General features: G+C 45.5%; 1 protein-coding gene across 5 annotated transcripts in view; it reads left to right on the plus strand.

Moving 5' to 3' along the window:
• The window catches only part of dgkh (diacylglycerol kinase, eta), an 85,737-nt gene that overhangs the window by 51,818 nt on the left and 18,248 nt on the right, over positions 1–15,671 (plus strand). For all 5 annotated transcript variants that reach the window (XM_057336975.1, XM_057336979.1, XM_057336974.1 and 2 more), the window contains exons 13-24: positions 3,603–3,891; positions 4,281–4,412; positions 5,992–6,126; positions 6,367–6,484; positions 6,561–6,671; positions 6,758–6,854; positions 7,567–7,674; positions 8,569–8,682; positions 8,773–8,907; positions 9,038–9,304; positions 15,167–15,259; positions 15,416–15,535. In XM_057336975.1, coding sequence (XP_057192958.1) covers positions 3,603–3,891; positions 4,281–4,412; positions 5,992–6,126; positions 6,367–6,484; positions 6,561–6,671; positions 6,758–6,854; positions 7,567–7,674; positions 8,569–8,682; positions 8,773–8,907; positions 9,038–9,304; positions 15,167–15,259; positions 15,416–15,535 — 1,719 coding nt within the window. The remainder of the gene's footprint in view (positions 1–3,602; positions 3,892–4,280; positions 4,413–5,991; positions 6,127–6,366; positions 6,485–6,560; positions 6,672–6,757; positions 6,855–7,566; positions 7,675–8,568; positions 8,683–8,772; positions 8,908–9,037; positions 9,305–15,166; positions 15,260–15,415; positions 15,536–15,671) is intronic.

Below are 15,671 nucleotides of genomic sequence, written 5' to 3' on the forward strand. Positions count from 1 at the left end.
CCCATGTGCAGAAATACCCCGACCAGACCAAGACCGTGACAGTTTTTTAACAAAACTGAATATTATATGGGAGTTAAAATAGTTTTGAATTAGATTTTAATTTCGAATTTGAATTTTTTTTACTTGAATATTGAAAATTTGAAATTTAACACAATTGCTTTTTTTTAAGGCAGAGTTTTATAGGCATGCATTTTCAAACAACATATTTTTTGCTCTGAATTCTTAGATTGCAAATATCCAGTTTTTTTTAAATACAGCCTCACGTTTTCAAGATGAAGAAGAATTCAATTTTCTAAAATTCAAAACGCAGAAATTCAGATCGTACAGAAAGTAGGTCAGAGGTCAACCACAGGGAAGAGTAGAAGATCTCGGAAAAGTCAAACGGAGCGCTTTGGCCACAATGGCCAGTTATTTGTTCTTATTATCCAATCAAACTCCAAACATGCTGTTTTGGAGAGTGGAACTTCTTACATTGCAATAAAAAGGATTTACATTTTTCAAATTGCGACCACGCCCACAAGGCTACACGGGTTGATCGTTTGTTGTTGCTGCAGCATAGCCAAGCTCATACCGCTGCAATCTTAGGCAGCTGCCCGGGATGTGTGCGCTCACTGCCTGCGTTTTTGCCTGCTATGCCTCCACTGTTTGCGCTCACTCCCAGCGTTTGCTGTTGGTGCTTTTACCCACAGTGTGCTTAGTGCACGCTCGCTGCTAGCTGCCCCACTATGCGCGCTGGCTTCGAGCGTTTGTGGGTGCAATAGGATGTGATTCAGCAGCTTAATTATTTAAATTAACTGTTAAAACTCAATTAAAAGTGTATGAAACCAAGCCAAGATGGACACATATTTGTAATATTTTTGTGCATAATGCAAAATAAATTTTTGAAACTGCAATTTTTAACTTTTGCATCTCTGTCGCCATCTCTGTTTGAAAAATGAAGTTGCAGGTTACTATATGTACAGTATTTATCTTCATATGGGTTGAAGTCAACCGATGTTAAATTTCCCACAAAATTGTACAGATCTGTCATGGTTCTGCCCCACCTTGTCTTGCTTCTCTTGACCTAGTGGCAGAACCATGATAGAACCTCTTGTTTTATGTGGAGAGTGACGTTTTGTCCCTGTTGGTCTTCCACTCTCCGGTGTGGCATCTCTGTTCCCGCCCTTTCGTCTCCTCGTTATTGTTTGTTAATTAGTTCATGTCCTGCACCTGTCCCCTCTTGATTTATCCCCTTTATAATGCCCTTGTGTCTTCTGTCTCGTGCTGGTTCATTGTTCTGTTGCGTTGTGTTTGTGTCATGTGGGTGAGTTACTGTTCTGTAGTTAGTTTAGTTTATTGTGGTTATGGCAAGTGTTGTTATTATTTCTAGTCTAGTTAGTCCCTGTCCTTGTTGCTATGTTTTGTTATGTTCCCCCACGTGGGTCTTTGTTTTGTATTTTTAGATATAATTAAAGTCTGTCTTGTTAACCTCTTACCCGTTGTCTGCACTTGGGTCCTCTGTCCATGTATCCTTGTCTCCGTGTCTCACCCTGAGAATCGTGACACAAGAACAAATGGATTAAACAAATGTGCCATTTACAAAATCTTGAAAATAATACATATAATACAAATACATAGCATCACCTGACATTTCTTAAATTTGAGGTGGCCAAACAAAAGACAAAAAAGGGGGAAGCAAAATTAATAACTGATCAGTTCAATGCTGCCTACCCCATTCTCCCCTAAAGTATCTCATAGAAGCTTCCAAAGAGTTTCATAATCATGTAAGGAAAAGTAATGGCTAGTAACGGCTTTCCTTGCACTTGCCATTTATATGTCGTAGAATGTTTGGAGAACATTGATAGATAGCGCGATGACATTCCACCAGATGCCGCTGATCGGACAGGACAGTCCGCAGTTATGCGCATGAGGCAGTTAATGAGGCAGGCGTGTGTTGCTCAGCACTTTACCGCTGTAAGATATTCCAGGTGAAACAGAAACCAAATCTAACCCTAACTTTGTGAATGTAAAGTCTAACCTGACATTAGCTAGCTAGCTGGCGTTAGCTAACAAGAAAAAAAAGCTCCAAACTAACTAACATCGTTAACTGTGTTGTTATCGCCTCTGTCCAGAGATTCTGCCTTTGGTGACATATCAAAAGTATTCCTGACTCTTGACTTACCTTCAGTGCTACTTCTTGCCCTCTTAAAGCCGAAGTCCCTCAGGTCAAGCNTGTGTGTGTGTGTGTGTTGACTTAGTTAAATTTATGGTTCCAACCCCCACTTATCCTGTCTCACTCCGTTTGCCACAGTAACTTTCCACTGAGTAAAATAGAAAGCACATGACAAAAGCACACAGCTTAATGATTTAATGAAAGAAAACACTTATTGATTATATTGATAATTAAATCATACTTTTATCTGAAAAATATTTCCACACCAACAAAACACAGACATCAGTTTCACTCACCTCATGTGGTTCATGTCCGGCATCTTTTAGCGCTGGGACGGCTCCATATATCAGTTTCAAACGATCTACAAATTCAGCATTATATCCACCGTTTATATTACATTCATCACCCAAATGCAGTGAACAAACAAACACCTGAACTTCGCGAACGTATGCTCTATCTCTCTCTCCTGCACACAAGTGAAAGTGACGTCTGCGCATACTAATTCAGAATTGTCCAATAAGGGACTCAGAAAAATTGTTACGAAACAGTTTTATATGTTGGAAAAAAACTTTCCCAAACCTGTACGATCGCTGGGGGAGTGTATCGAGCACAGAAATACTACATAATACACCCAACTCGTTTCTTGACAAGTTGACCATGTTAAGCATGAGAAGACAGCACGTTTAACATTGTAAAGAAGTCAGAATGCATGACACACCGTTGCAGCACCCCTTTAAGAATCAGTCTTAAACTTTACTAAAAGTTGCTTTTAGCTTCTTTATAAAAGTCGCCTACTATTAAAAAAGTCCTACTTCTTACTAGGAATTTAGGGTTAGGGTTAGGGTTAAGTGACACTTAAGTCAAAGTTTAAAGTCCCAGTGCAATTAAAAAAGACCTTTTTTTTTTTTCATGAAATATTGCAGTGTTTATAGTAAATAGCTTATCAATGTGGGTTATTTTCTTTTTAAAATTCATGTACCCTCATAATCTTTGGTTAAAATCTGTAAATGCACTTCAGCCCTGAAATGACTATCCATCTCAAATGACATAAATTAGATGGCTTGGCCGTAGCATCCGTTAACTCCTCCCCTTCATTTAAAAATCAAAGCATCAGCTGTTTTTACACATCCAATCAATTCGCAGTGAAAAACGCAAGCCACGCCCACCAATGTTCTCCTTTAAAATTCCTTTTCGCTTTAAGACTACTCTTAAGAGCATTTTTGAGAAGTTTTGTACATACGTGCCCAGTTTACCCAAAGTAGAATATTTAAAAAATGACAAAAGCGATGAAAATTAAACTAAATTTACCAAAACTATAAAATAACAGCTAATTAAATATATTTATAATATTAAACTAAAATAAAAGTGAAAAAAATCTCTCTTTTGAAGTCTTTGCTAGTACATATAAGCATAGCTATAATCTTACACACAGCTATGCTGTTTTCCCTAGTGTGCGATTTTAAACGAGAAGCTGGACTCCCTCCTGCAGACGTTGAATTTGGAGGCCCAGGCCATGACCCCCTCAGCCTTCACCACTCCTCCTATTGTAGAGGAGGAGGTAGAGGAGGAGGAGCTGGACGAAGAGGAAGATCTGAGTGAAGAGTCTTTAACAGAGTTGAAGGAAAATGAGACCGAGAAGGGCTCAGCCCATAAGCTTTACAGACCCCGTGATCAGCTTGTGCTGAGAGCCAACAGTCTGAAGAAAGCTCTGCGGCAGATCATCGAGCAGGCTGAGAGAAGTACGATTCAAATGAGACTATAGACTACTTTGTAAACAACGCTGGTTTAATGCTGTTCTGGAAGAACTTTCTGTTTCAGTTTTTAACATGACACAAACGTTTAAACAAAATCATATCTTCAAGATTTAATTATGCATATAAGATTTAAAATAAAATAAATAAAAATAAAACCCGAAGTACGTCTGGACCAGTGTTTACATCTTGCAAAGTGGTCAATAGATCCAACTTCTATTTCAAGAAACCACACTAATCAATACTTGACAGAATTTTCACAATTACTAATTATTTTTTTATAATATTGAAGATATTTCACATTTATTATATATTTGCTCTGAAATAGGTTAAGCAAGGGTACAAGGGACATTATATTAATGCTGTGTTTCCTGTAGTGGTGGATGAACAGAATGCTCACACGGAGGAGCAGGAGCTTCAGTCCCCTTCTGACTTCAGGAAGGACAGTGAGGAGGAAAACAAAGACAATGAGAAGGAAGAAGACACTAAAGAACTGGAAGCCCTGCCCTGTAAGTGCATACTTTTTAGAGTAAATAAAAAATGCAGCATGTCATTTCTGTTTTTCTGGGCTTGTCTAAATGGAATGTCTATTGAGCCCATTGGTCTATTGCGCAGAGTAGCCTATACACCATGGAATACGCTGTATCCATGCAGTCTCATGTCACCTTTCATTTCCAGCAGTCCATACATATATACTGTATTTAGTAGTCTGTAAGCTAGTATTCAGAATGTAGCATTTTCTTTTTAAGGGTACTGTAAATTTGGGTTGATTCTAATCCTGCATACAATATAGGACGGTCTGCATTCAAATATAGCTTGTCTATGACAAGTACAATCTGCTGGAACGCTTAGTGACGGTAAGGGTTAGTGCTGCCCTCTGGTGACTACATCATAATAACAATTTGAAAACAACATACAGTAGCTTCAAAAATGCTGTTTTCCTGGAACAGCATAAAAATTAATTACTTGATTCATGATTTACTCTTACTGTATACATTACTGATTTTATTAAGAAATGGGGTGACAAGAAGAAGAGAAAAGTTTTTATTTTACGAAATGGCACAATAAAACAATCTTTATTTGCACATTTAATATAAATCCGCACATTTTCCCATGAGTTCTCCCCTGATGGTGAGACCATGTTGGTGTCTTCACGATTTCCTCCCTACGGAGGTAGTGGTCTCTGTAGCGTTTTTCCCCCAGGGGGGAATAATGCTTACCCAGTGGCCCTTAGGGTGCCGGGCGGCTTCTTGCTGTAAGAGAATCAAGGTCTCCGCCCTTGACGGCCGGTGGCAGGGGCTTCCCACCTTTTTTTCATAAGCTCTGGGACTCCCTACCTCTGCACTGGACGGTTACAATTTCACGCTAGCGCTCGTCTGACTCGCCCAGGCCAGTCAGCGTCGCTCCGCTGGAGATTGTGACGTGGCACAGCGCTGTGGCGTTTTCCATAGGAACCCCATCTGTCGGCTCGACACAACATCGAGAGACCGACAGAAAGGGAACGTCTTAGTTACGGATGTAACCTCAGTTCCCTGATGGAGGGAACGAGACGTTGTGTCCTTCTTGCCACGCTCGCAATGCTGGCCGCCCACCGCAGCGGTCGAGGGATGCTCAGGCTCCTCAGACCAAAAGGTGACTGAATGCAGCACGCCGTCTCCCTTTTCTGGCCTTTTCTAAACTAGTCAGAAGTTGATAAGTTCTCAAGAGCGAACCCCATCTGTCAGCTCGACACAACGTCTCGTTCCCTCCATCAGGGAACTGAGGTTACATCCATAACTAAGACGTTTCCATTGGGGAGTGAAACGTTTTTTTTTTTTTCTCAAATTTGGTTTAGGACATCCGAGTGTCCTGATCTCACCTAAATCTGTTCTCCTTCTCACAGCTGTTAAACAGCTTTGATGTTTTATGGTAGTTTATGTAGAATACATTCAGCGGAATTTGTCATTCCCCATTAAAACCAGTGGAAAAAGTTTATTGTTGACAAACAGAATTAAATTTAGCAGCATATATTATTTGCACTCTTTGAAGTGCTGTAATAAGTCTGTTGCACATATGATCTCCTGTTTTGTCCTCTTTCTGTGTCTGCAGTGGCCAAGTCACCATGCTCACCGCCGGAAAGACGTATCAGTCGCAGCACGCAATCCTGTGGCTCGTTTTCCATCACACCCTTCACCACAAGCAAGGAGAACCTGCCTGTACTCAACACACGCATCATCTGTCCTGGTATGACCAAATGACATGAGAAACCATGTGACCGCAGAAAGAACAATTTACTCAACTGGGGTCTGGAAAACTTAAGCCACAACACGTCAACATGAAAATTCTGAGAAAACATTTAAATCACAAATGAAATGAAAATGTTTTCATTTAAGGATGATTTTCATTTTTTTAAATATGATTTTCTTGATTTGTTGTGTTCTAAGTATGCTGAAACCTAACATTCATTGTTTGGTTGGTCTGTAGGACTGCGGGCAGGTCTTGCTGCCTCTATAGCTGGAAGCTCAATAATCAGTAAAATGTTGCTTGCCAACATAGACCCATTTGGTGCAACACCCTTCATAGATCCTGACCTGGATTCATTGTAAGAGCTTCATTTTTATATTTCAGTTAACCTTTAACCGTGTTTGCAGATCTTACATTAGTCATTTCTTTAACAGAGAGGGCTACTTGGAGAAGTGTGTGATGAATAATTACTTTGGGATTGGGTTAGATGCAAAGATCTCACTGGAGTTCAACAACAAGCGTGAGGAGCACCCAGAGAAATGCAGGTATATTGTTACTTTAACATTAGTTTGCTCAATATGGTGCCATTGACAGAGCCTCAGTTGTTGGCTGCTATTTGTTGACCTTTCAGAAGTCGCACAAAGAACATGATGTGGTATGGCGTTCTGGGAACGAAAGAGCTTCTACAACGAACCTATAAGAATTTAGAGCAGAAAGTTCAGTTGGAGGTGAGTCATCACTTTGGATACTGTAAGTAATAAAATCCAAATCGCAACAGCATATGATATATAGGATTAGAAACTGAATCTTCAAAAAAATCTTTAAAAAAATGTTGTTCATGCATTTCCAAAGGTTAAACTAAGTAATATATAAACAGAATTATTTATTGTCAATGGGGTTTGTGATTTATTTGAAATTGATGTAAATTAACAATCGTACATGAGAATGTTAATTCAAAAGTCAATTCAAAGACGCGCATAGACGCGAACTTGCGGTAGCAGGCTGTGCAAATGACGCGAATCAGGCGGCGCGATTGCCGCGAATCAGGCGGCGTGATTGCCGCGAATCAGACGGCGCGATTGCCGCGACTCAGGCGGCGTGTTTGAGGCGTTCTTCCGTGCAAGTTGAAAATTTTCAACTCGAGCTATTAATTCACGATTAGAGTTTTCGCGTCACTCACGCGAAAATAACGAACTTTTCCCGCGAGTAATAAAGAGCGTGGAACGCGATTGCTCGCGTTTGGTGTGAACACAGTATAAGAGGGCTGAAGGGTTAGATTTCTGTGGTGAGATAGTTTAAAATAACATTATTTTAAATTAACATTTTATAAAAAACAACATGTTTGTATCCTGATTATTGAAAGTGCCAAGCAATATCATGCTTGTTGATTGGTGACCGCTTGCCCAATTTCTCTTCATGGTCATGTGATTGATTCTGCAGTGTGATGGCCAGTACATCCCACTCCCCAGTCTTCAGGGAATTGCCGTGCTGAACATCCCAAGTTATGCCGGCGGAACCAACTTCTGGGGTGGGACCAAAGAAGATGATGTAAGTCACTCTGATGTTGACTAAGGTCATGACTCATGACATTTTGTCTTCAAACAACATTTTCCATTCTGACTTTTAGAGTACATTTTATAATTAAAGAGGAAATTATTTATAGTATAATTGTTTATAGTATAATATAGAATACTCATATAGCATATATAGTATAGTGTAAATACAATATACAGAAAATAAAAGTATTGTGATGTGTACAGCACAGTGTTGTCTAATGTGCAGCTGGTTCTCGACTAAACCTTTTGACCTGGTATTACACAAGTCATTGTTTGGAACAAGTGACCTTTTGGCAGCTGGATTCTTTTATGGTCTTGTTCACCTGGTTGCATCTTCAGAAAGAGGCCAGCTTCGGACGCTACAGTATTTATGTAATAAAGTCTTGTTACATAAAGATTGTTCTGCAGTTTGCTTAGATGTCTGAGATTTTGGACAGGACATTCGGAAGACCCAGTTTAGGATATCAGTCTGAAGTATGCGTAAAAAGCAGGAAGAAAAGTTTATATAGTGCAACAAGTGTTATAACAAACTAAAAAAAACTAGTTAATTATTTTATTAAACAGATACATTATAGGAAGTCATAGTAGTGGAAACACGCAATAGATTTTGTTTATTATTATGTTGTTATTATTATTATTATTACTATATTATTATTCTGTACTACACTATACTATACCATACCATAATTCAGTTTTATCTGAGTGTGTGTTTATAGAAAGCCCCTAACCAGCGCCATAGGTTGAGTCAAGTCTGTATCTATCTCCAGTGAATTGTTGGGGGATTATGAAAAAACAAATCGATTCTAGATATTCAAATGAGATCTATATAATAATCTGTACTAAAAGCAAATAATCTGTACTAAAACTAAAACTTTCACAATTGCAGATATTTTGTGCCCCTTCATTTGATGATAAAATCTTGGAAGTGGTTGCTGTGTTTGGAAGTATGCAAATGGCCGTCTCACGAGTTATCAAACTGCAGCATCATCGTATTGCGCAGGTATTGCACACACCTCACACTTACTCCACAATTAAGATTGTGGTGACTGATTACAGAATCTAAAGCTTTATTTTACCTCAAACCTCTCAGTGTCGTACAGTGAAGATCACTATCCTGGGAGATGAAGGAGTGCCTGTCCAGGTGGATGGAGAGGCCTGGATTCAACCTCCTGGAGTCATCAAGATACAACACAAGAACCGGGCCCAGATGTTAACAAGAGACAGGGTAAGTGAATCCAAGAACTGCTTAGTTAGACAGAAAATTTCTTTAAAACATTGAATCACATTTCCTACATTTTTGGTTGTTGTTTAGTAACATGCATCAGATGCTCAGTGAACGGACTTGTTTTTTAAAGGCATTTGAAAACACATTAAAGTCTTGGGAGGATAAACTGAAATACGACAAGCCTCCACTGAGGCCGCATCTGTACCCTCAGCATTCTGTGGATCTGGCTACAGAAGAAGAGGCCACACTAATCCAGATGTGCGCTCGAGCCGCTGAAGATCTCATAACTAGGATCTGTGAGGCTGCCAGAAACTACCAACTCCTCGAACAGGAGCTCGCCCATGCCGTCAATGCCTCCTCTCACGCCATCAACAAAACACACCCCAAGTTCCCTGAGGTGAGAGTGCAATTACCAGGGATTAAAATTGAGTCATGTCTGAAGTTTTTTACACTAACAAATTGACATTTGAATAGTTTTATGTAGTTTGACGCTGAATTTTCAGCATTATCTGAAAACTAGATTAACCAGTATAACTAGTATAAAACTCAGTAGGTGAAACTGGTTGACCAGTATGAACTCTGGAGAATATGCCAAGATGGTTCACCAAAGAAAATTTAAGACTGATATTGGTGATACTGGTGATATTGTTCACCTAAAAATAAAAGTTTGGTCATACATTATTTACCCTTGTGATGTTGCAAACCCTTATGATTTTCTTTCCCTTCTTGACCAGAAAAGTTCATGTTAGTTCATGGTGCTCTTCTCAAGTGAAAGTTAATGGTGACCACGGGTTGTCAAGTGTTAAAAACCCCATAAATAACAGTATTCATTTGTCCATTCATCTTGCAAAGCTGTTATCACTTCAGAAGACATGTACTACTTTTATGTTTATATTTGTAATTTATGAAGCTTGACAGCCCTTGGTCACTGTTCATTTTTATTGAAAAAAAAAAGAATGTTTAAAGTCTCACAACATAAGCATAGGGTTTTTAATTTAACTAACCCTTTTAAGTGATAACTAACCCTGTTAAGTCTCATATTCTGAGCACAGGCTGAAAGCTCTGGTAGGTCATGGGTAAATTCTCATGCCCATCACATTGACCGGTGATGGGCCTTTGTTGTTCCCTTTCTGTCGGTCTCTCGACGTTGTGTCGAGCCGACAGATGGGGTTCGCTCTTGAGAACCTATCAACTTCTGACTAGTTTAGAAAAGGCCAATGAAATTGGGGAATGAAATTTGCATGCCGGACTCCGGACTTTATACTGCGGGTATAAAAGGGAGACGGCGTGCTGCATTCATTCAACTTTTGTTCTTCGGAGCCTTCACTCTGATTGACTTCGAGACTTCATCTCTACGCCGAATTACTGCTGGAACCATATGACGTGATGCAGCGGACTGTCCCTTCCTGCAGCGACTTCCCCTGGGCGTCTCGGCAGTGCCAGAAGAGTTCGAGTTTTTTTCTCTAAAAGAGCAAATTTCTCCAGCGTGGCATGTCCCGCTGTTCTCATGGGTGCAACACACTCATCAAGGAGGGAGACGGACACGATGTCTGCTTCCAGTACGCTGGGGCAGACGTTGTGGATACGTCCCGCCCGCATTGCGGGCGGTTGACGATTCAGACGTTGCGTCACAGTACGGCCCTGCCATCCGCTACGGCAAGCAGCGAGGGTGATATGAGGATCACTGTGAGCGTTAATCTGCCAGCCACTGGCTCACGGACCGTTCGCACCTCGTCTCGCTCGTCTGACTGTTCCCCAGGAGATGGTCCCACCATCTTGTTCCTCAACCACGTATTCGGAAACGGTGCATGATAATGATGAGATGTCCCTTGCAGCATCGGGGGGTGACGTACTGCCATCCGACTCCGGCGATTCCTTGGAGCTCCCTCCCTCGGAGGTCGAGCCCAGGAAGAAGCGGACGTCGAAATGTCAGCCATGCTTTCCCGGGCCAGTGCACTCGTGCCCGCAGGCGGCGGCCAGCTGGGGGACTCGACCTAGACTCCCGTCCAAAGCATGTAGGGTCTCGGCATCTTTCATGTCGAGAGCTTGCATTGCTGCAGGCCAAGCGGCCTCCTCTCCACGCTATGGCTCCTGCCAGGCCTCCTGCCTGCCATGAGAAACTCCTCTGGCCGAACCTTGCACAGATGAGTAACGCCGAGAAGGTCCGCTTTCTCAACGCACCCATCTTGCAAGGGGGGGGGCTGTTTGGTGATTCTGTCGACCCGCAGTTCTCGACAGTAAAGAAGCAGACAGAGGATATCAGGCATATCCTCCCGCGACACGGCCGCCTCGGCCGTCGAGTCCCGTGCACCGTCTGCTTCCCAGCAGCCCTGGTCCTCCGGCTCTGGCGCCCCCCACTCAGGCGGCCTCCCGGAAGAGACATCGAGGAGGAGACCATCGCCCCGTCAAGCGGCGGCAAAAGCAGCGGCCCTCATGGGAAGACACCGGGGAGATCGAGAATACCATCAGGCCAGACCCCAGCCATTCCACGCTGGGTGGTTGATCCGGGACGGTTCCTGCCCTGCCCCCAACAGCCCACTCTCTTAAGAGTTCTCTCTCTCGGGGTGTATATCACAGCCGCTCTCACCCTCTACATGACGGTGTTCGGCAACTCGACGTTGCGTCACGGCGAGACCCAATGTCGAGAATAATCAGTAGCCCTCAGCACTCTCAGTCGACAGTGCGTTGTGCTACATCATCACCAGGCAGGTAAGTCAGCAGAGCCGATCTCCTCCCCGTGGGCTTCCCCATGGCAAGGAATCCGCACTGCCAGCCATCGAACCACCCCCTGGGAGGTCGATGAAGCAGATCGTACCCCTAGCCCCGGTCTCGGTCCCTGGGAGCCTGACTAGAGCCCCCAAACCGTCACGTGGCTACGGGATACGATCCGTCTCGGCTACACGATACAACTTACCAGACGCCCGCTCAAGTTCGGGACATCCTCTTACCTCAGTCAGAGGCAAGGATGCTCCCGTGCTTCGGGCCAGGGTCACCACCCCTCTGGCAGGCGATCGTGCTCGTCCCTCTGGCCGAGATGTTCAACGGATTCTGCAGCCCGTACTTCATCGTCCCCAAAAAAGGGGGTTGCTAGATCTGCGTACCCTGAACAGGCACCTACTCAAGCTGCCGTTCAGGATGCTCACGCAGAAGCGCATCCTGGCATCTACCAGATGTTAAGATTGGTTCATGGCAATCGACCTGAAGGACGCTTACTTTCATGTCTCGGGCGGGCATATCAGTACAGAGTCCTCCCTTTCGGTCTGTCCCTTTCCCCACGAGTCTTCACGAAGATCGTGGAAGCCGCCCTCACTCCCCTCGGGGAGAGAGGAGTGCGGGTACTAACTATCTCGACGACTGGCTCATCTGGGCACACTCGCGAGATCTATTGTGTACACACAGGGACCTAGTGCTCTGGCACCTAGATCGGTTTGGACCACTGGTCAACCGAGAAAAGAGCAAGCTCTCCCCTGTGCAGAGCATCCTTTTTCTCGGTATGGAACTCGACTCTGTCTCCATGACAGCGTGACTGACTCAGAGCACGCTCAATCAGTGTTGAACTGCCTGAAACACTTCAGGCAGTCAGCGGTCCACCTGAAACTTTCAGAGGCTCCTGGGCACATGGCATCCTTGGTGGGGGTGGTCCCCCTCGGGTCGATGCACATGCAACTGCTCCAACACTGGCTACAGAGACGTGTTCCCTGGAGAGCGTGGCACACCGGCAGCAGGCGTATGGTCATCATGCCTTTCTGCCGACGCACCCTGACCCCCTGGTCTTCAATGACCTTCTTGCGGACAGGGTCCCCCTAGGGCAGGGGCAAGGCACGTCGTGGTGACGACGGGTGCCTCCCTGCAGGGTTGGGGTGCCGTGTGCAACGGGCATGCAGTGTCGGGGCGGTGGACGGGCCCCCGCCTGCGTTGGCATATCAACTGCCTAGAGTTGTTGGCTGTGCTACTTGCACAGAAGAGGTGGCAACCTCTCGTGCACGGCAAGCACGTGCTGGTCCTGTCGGACAGCACAGCTGCCTTGGCGTATATCAATCATCAGGGTGGCATTCGCTCACGGCAGCTAACACGACTCGCCCGACGCCTCCTCCTCTGGAGTCAGCAGGTGATCAGCTCCCTGCAAGCCACACACATCCCAGGCGACCTGAACCAGACAGCCGACACGCTCTCTCGTCAGTCGACGCCTCGCGCAGAGTGGCGACTCCATCCCCGCGCAGTCCGGCTCATAAGGGAGCAGTTCGGCCAGGCGCAGGTGGACCTGTTGCCTCCCTGGACTCCTCCCATTTCCGCTTTGGTACTCCTTCCCCCCAGTGAGCCTCATTTCACAGGTCTTGTGCAAGGCCAGGGAAGGGGAGCATCAAGTGGGGCCTAACCGGACTTGGTTCTCGGAGCTAAGGCTCTTGACAACAACTCCCCCCTGTCCGGGGGGAACAGCACGACCTGGTCATTAGGTTCCTAAGGGGCGCGAGAAGGCTACCGCCTCATCCGCGCTCTGTACCCTCTTGTGACCTAGGTGGCGGACCTCAAGAGGCCCCCCCTTCGAGCCCCTCGGAGCTGCCGCTCTTTCTCACCTCATGATAAAGACGCCTCTCCTGATGGCGCTCACCTCCAAGAGGGTAGGGGACCTACAAGCACCCTCCGTGTCCACAGATTGCCTAGAACTCGGGCCCGGTGATTCTCACGTTATCCTGAGACCCCTGCCTGGCTACGTGCCCAAAGTTCCCACCACTCCCCCTAGAGACCAGGTGGTGAACCTGCAGGCACTCCCCACTGGGGAGGAAGACCCAACCCATCCGTGTTGTGTCTAGTACGCGCACTGCGCCTCTACTTGGACCGCACGCAGTGCTTCAGATGCACTGAGCAGCTCTTTGTGTGTTTTGGAGGTCAGCAGAAGGGGAGGGCTGTCTCCAAACAGAGACTGGCGCACTGGATCGTGGATGCCGTCGCTACAGCATACCGATCTCAAGATCGCCCCTGCCCGTTAGGAGTGAGGCACACTCCTCATGGGCACTGGCTCAGGGCGCCTCTCTGGCAGACATCTGCAGAGCTGCGGGTTGAGCTATGCCCAACACCTTCGCGAGGTTCTAATTCCTACGCGTGGAACCGGTGTCAGCCCGCGTCCTGCAGGGCAACATGTAGGACCGGCAGCCGGTAGGGCGTACGCCTGCGAAAGCCCTTCCCCCTTCCTCTAGGGGGATTCCCCACTGGGTAAAGAACAGGCATTCCATCCATCACTAGCACCTTCCCGGGGGCAGGCTGGGCAGAGCAGCCCTGCCCCCTTAGGCCGGGGAACACTTGAGTTATCTACCACTTAGCTCTAACCAGACCTAATGCTCCAGACGTGGTAACCCCCCCTTGGGCGGTTTCGTCTGATGTATCCTCATGAATGGTTCCCACCTCGGCAACTCATGACCTCCCTAGGTTGACCTCCACCTTGCGGTTAACTCCTTCACTCCGCACGTTTTCCCATGAGTTCTCCCCTGATGGTGAGAATATGTGGTGTCTGCACTAATTCCTCCCTGTGGTAGGATAGTGCTCTCTGTAGCGTTTTCCCCCCGGGGGGGATTAATGCTTACCCTGTGGCCCTTACAGTGCCGGGTAGCTTCTCGCTGTTAGAGAATCAAGGCCTCCGCCCGTAACGGCCGGTGGCAGGGGCTTCCCACCTTTTTCCAAAAAGCTCTGGGACCCCCTACCTCTTCACTGGATGGTTACAATTTCGCGCTAGCGCTCATGCCTGACTCGCCCAGGCCAGTCAGCGTCACTCCGCTGGAGATTGTGACGCGGCACAGCGCTGTGGCGTTTTCCATAGGAACCCCATCTGTCGGCTCGACACAACGTCGAGAGACCTACAGAAAGGGAACGTCTTGGTTACGGATGTAACCTCAGTTCCCTGATGGAGGGAACGAGACGTTGTGTCCTTCTTGCCACAACGGTGGCCACCCGCCGCAGTGGACGAGGGATGCTCAGGCTCCTCAGACCAAAAGGTGAATGAATGCAGCACGCCGTCTCCCTTTTATACCCGGATATCCGGGGGCGGAGTCCGGCATGCAATTTTCATTCGCCAATTTCATTGGCCTTTTCTAAACTAATCAGAAGTTGATAGGTCCTCGAACCCCATCTGTAGGCTCGACACAACGTCTCATTCCCTCCATCAGGGAACTGAGGTTATATCCGTAACCAAGACGTTTTACTGTAGGATCTTATGTTTGAGAATATACAATTAAAGACTGATTTCCCTTGTCTTCTGTACTCTTAGAGCCTGACCAGAAACACTGCCATCGAGGTGGCCAGCAATGTGAAAGCCCTTCACAATGAGACTGAGTCTCTGCTAGTAGGACGAGTGCCACTGGTGAGTTGTTATTGTGATATGATCTTGATTGAATGTTTTACCCTTTCTAACGGGTAAATACTTGGTGTTATCTTTGTTGATAAGACCAGCAAAGTTGTGAAACATCTGATAGAGCACTATAAACCATTGTCTCAGGCTGTGAGTTTATCTTTGTAGCAATTGGACCCTCCACACGAAGAGCTACTGTCCAATGCTCTTCAGAGTGTAGAAGTTGAACTAGGCAAGCTAGCTGAGATCCCCTGGCTCTACCACATCCTACAGCCCAATGACGAAGAGGTAAGCACATCCAACATGTCATGTTAACAAGCAGTAGAGGAATAGAAAGGAAATCCCTTTAGATTTGCCTGCATTGCTTACATTTTTGTATATTTAAATATGTATATTAGCTCAATATAACTCACAAATCAACCAT

This window comes from Triplophysa rosa, linkage group LG6 (genome assembly GCF_024868665.1).
Source record: "Triplophysa rosa linkage group LG6, Trosa_1v2, whole genome shotgun sequence".
Classification (NCBI taxonomy): domain Eukaryota; kingdom Metazoa; phylum Chordata; class Actinopteri; order Cypriniformes; family Nemacheilidae; genus Triplophysa; species Triplophysa rosa.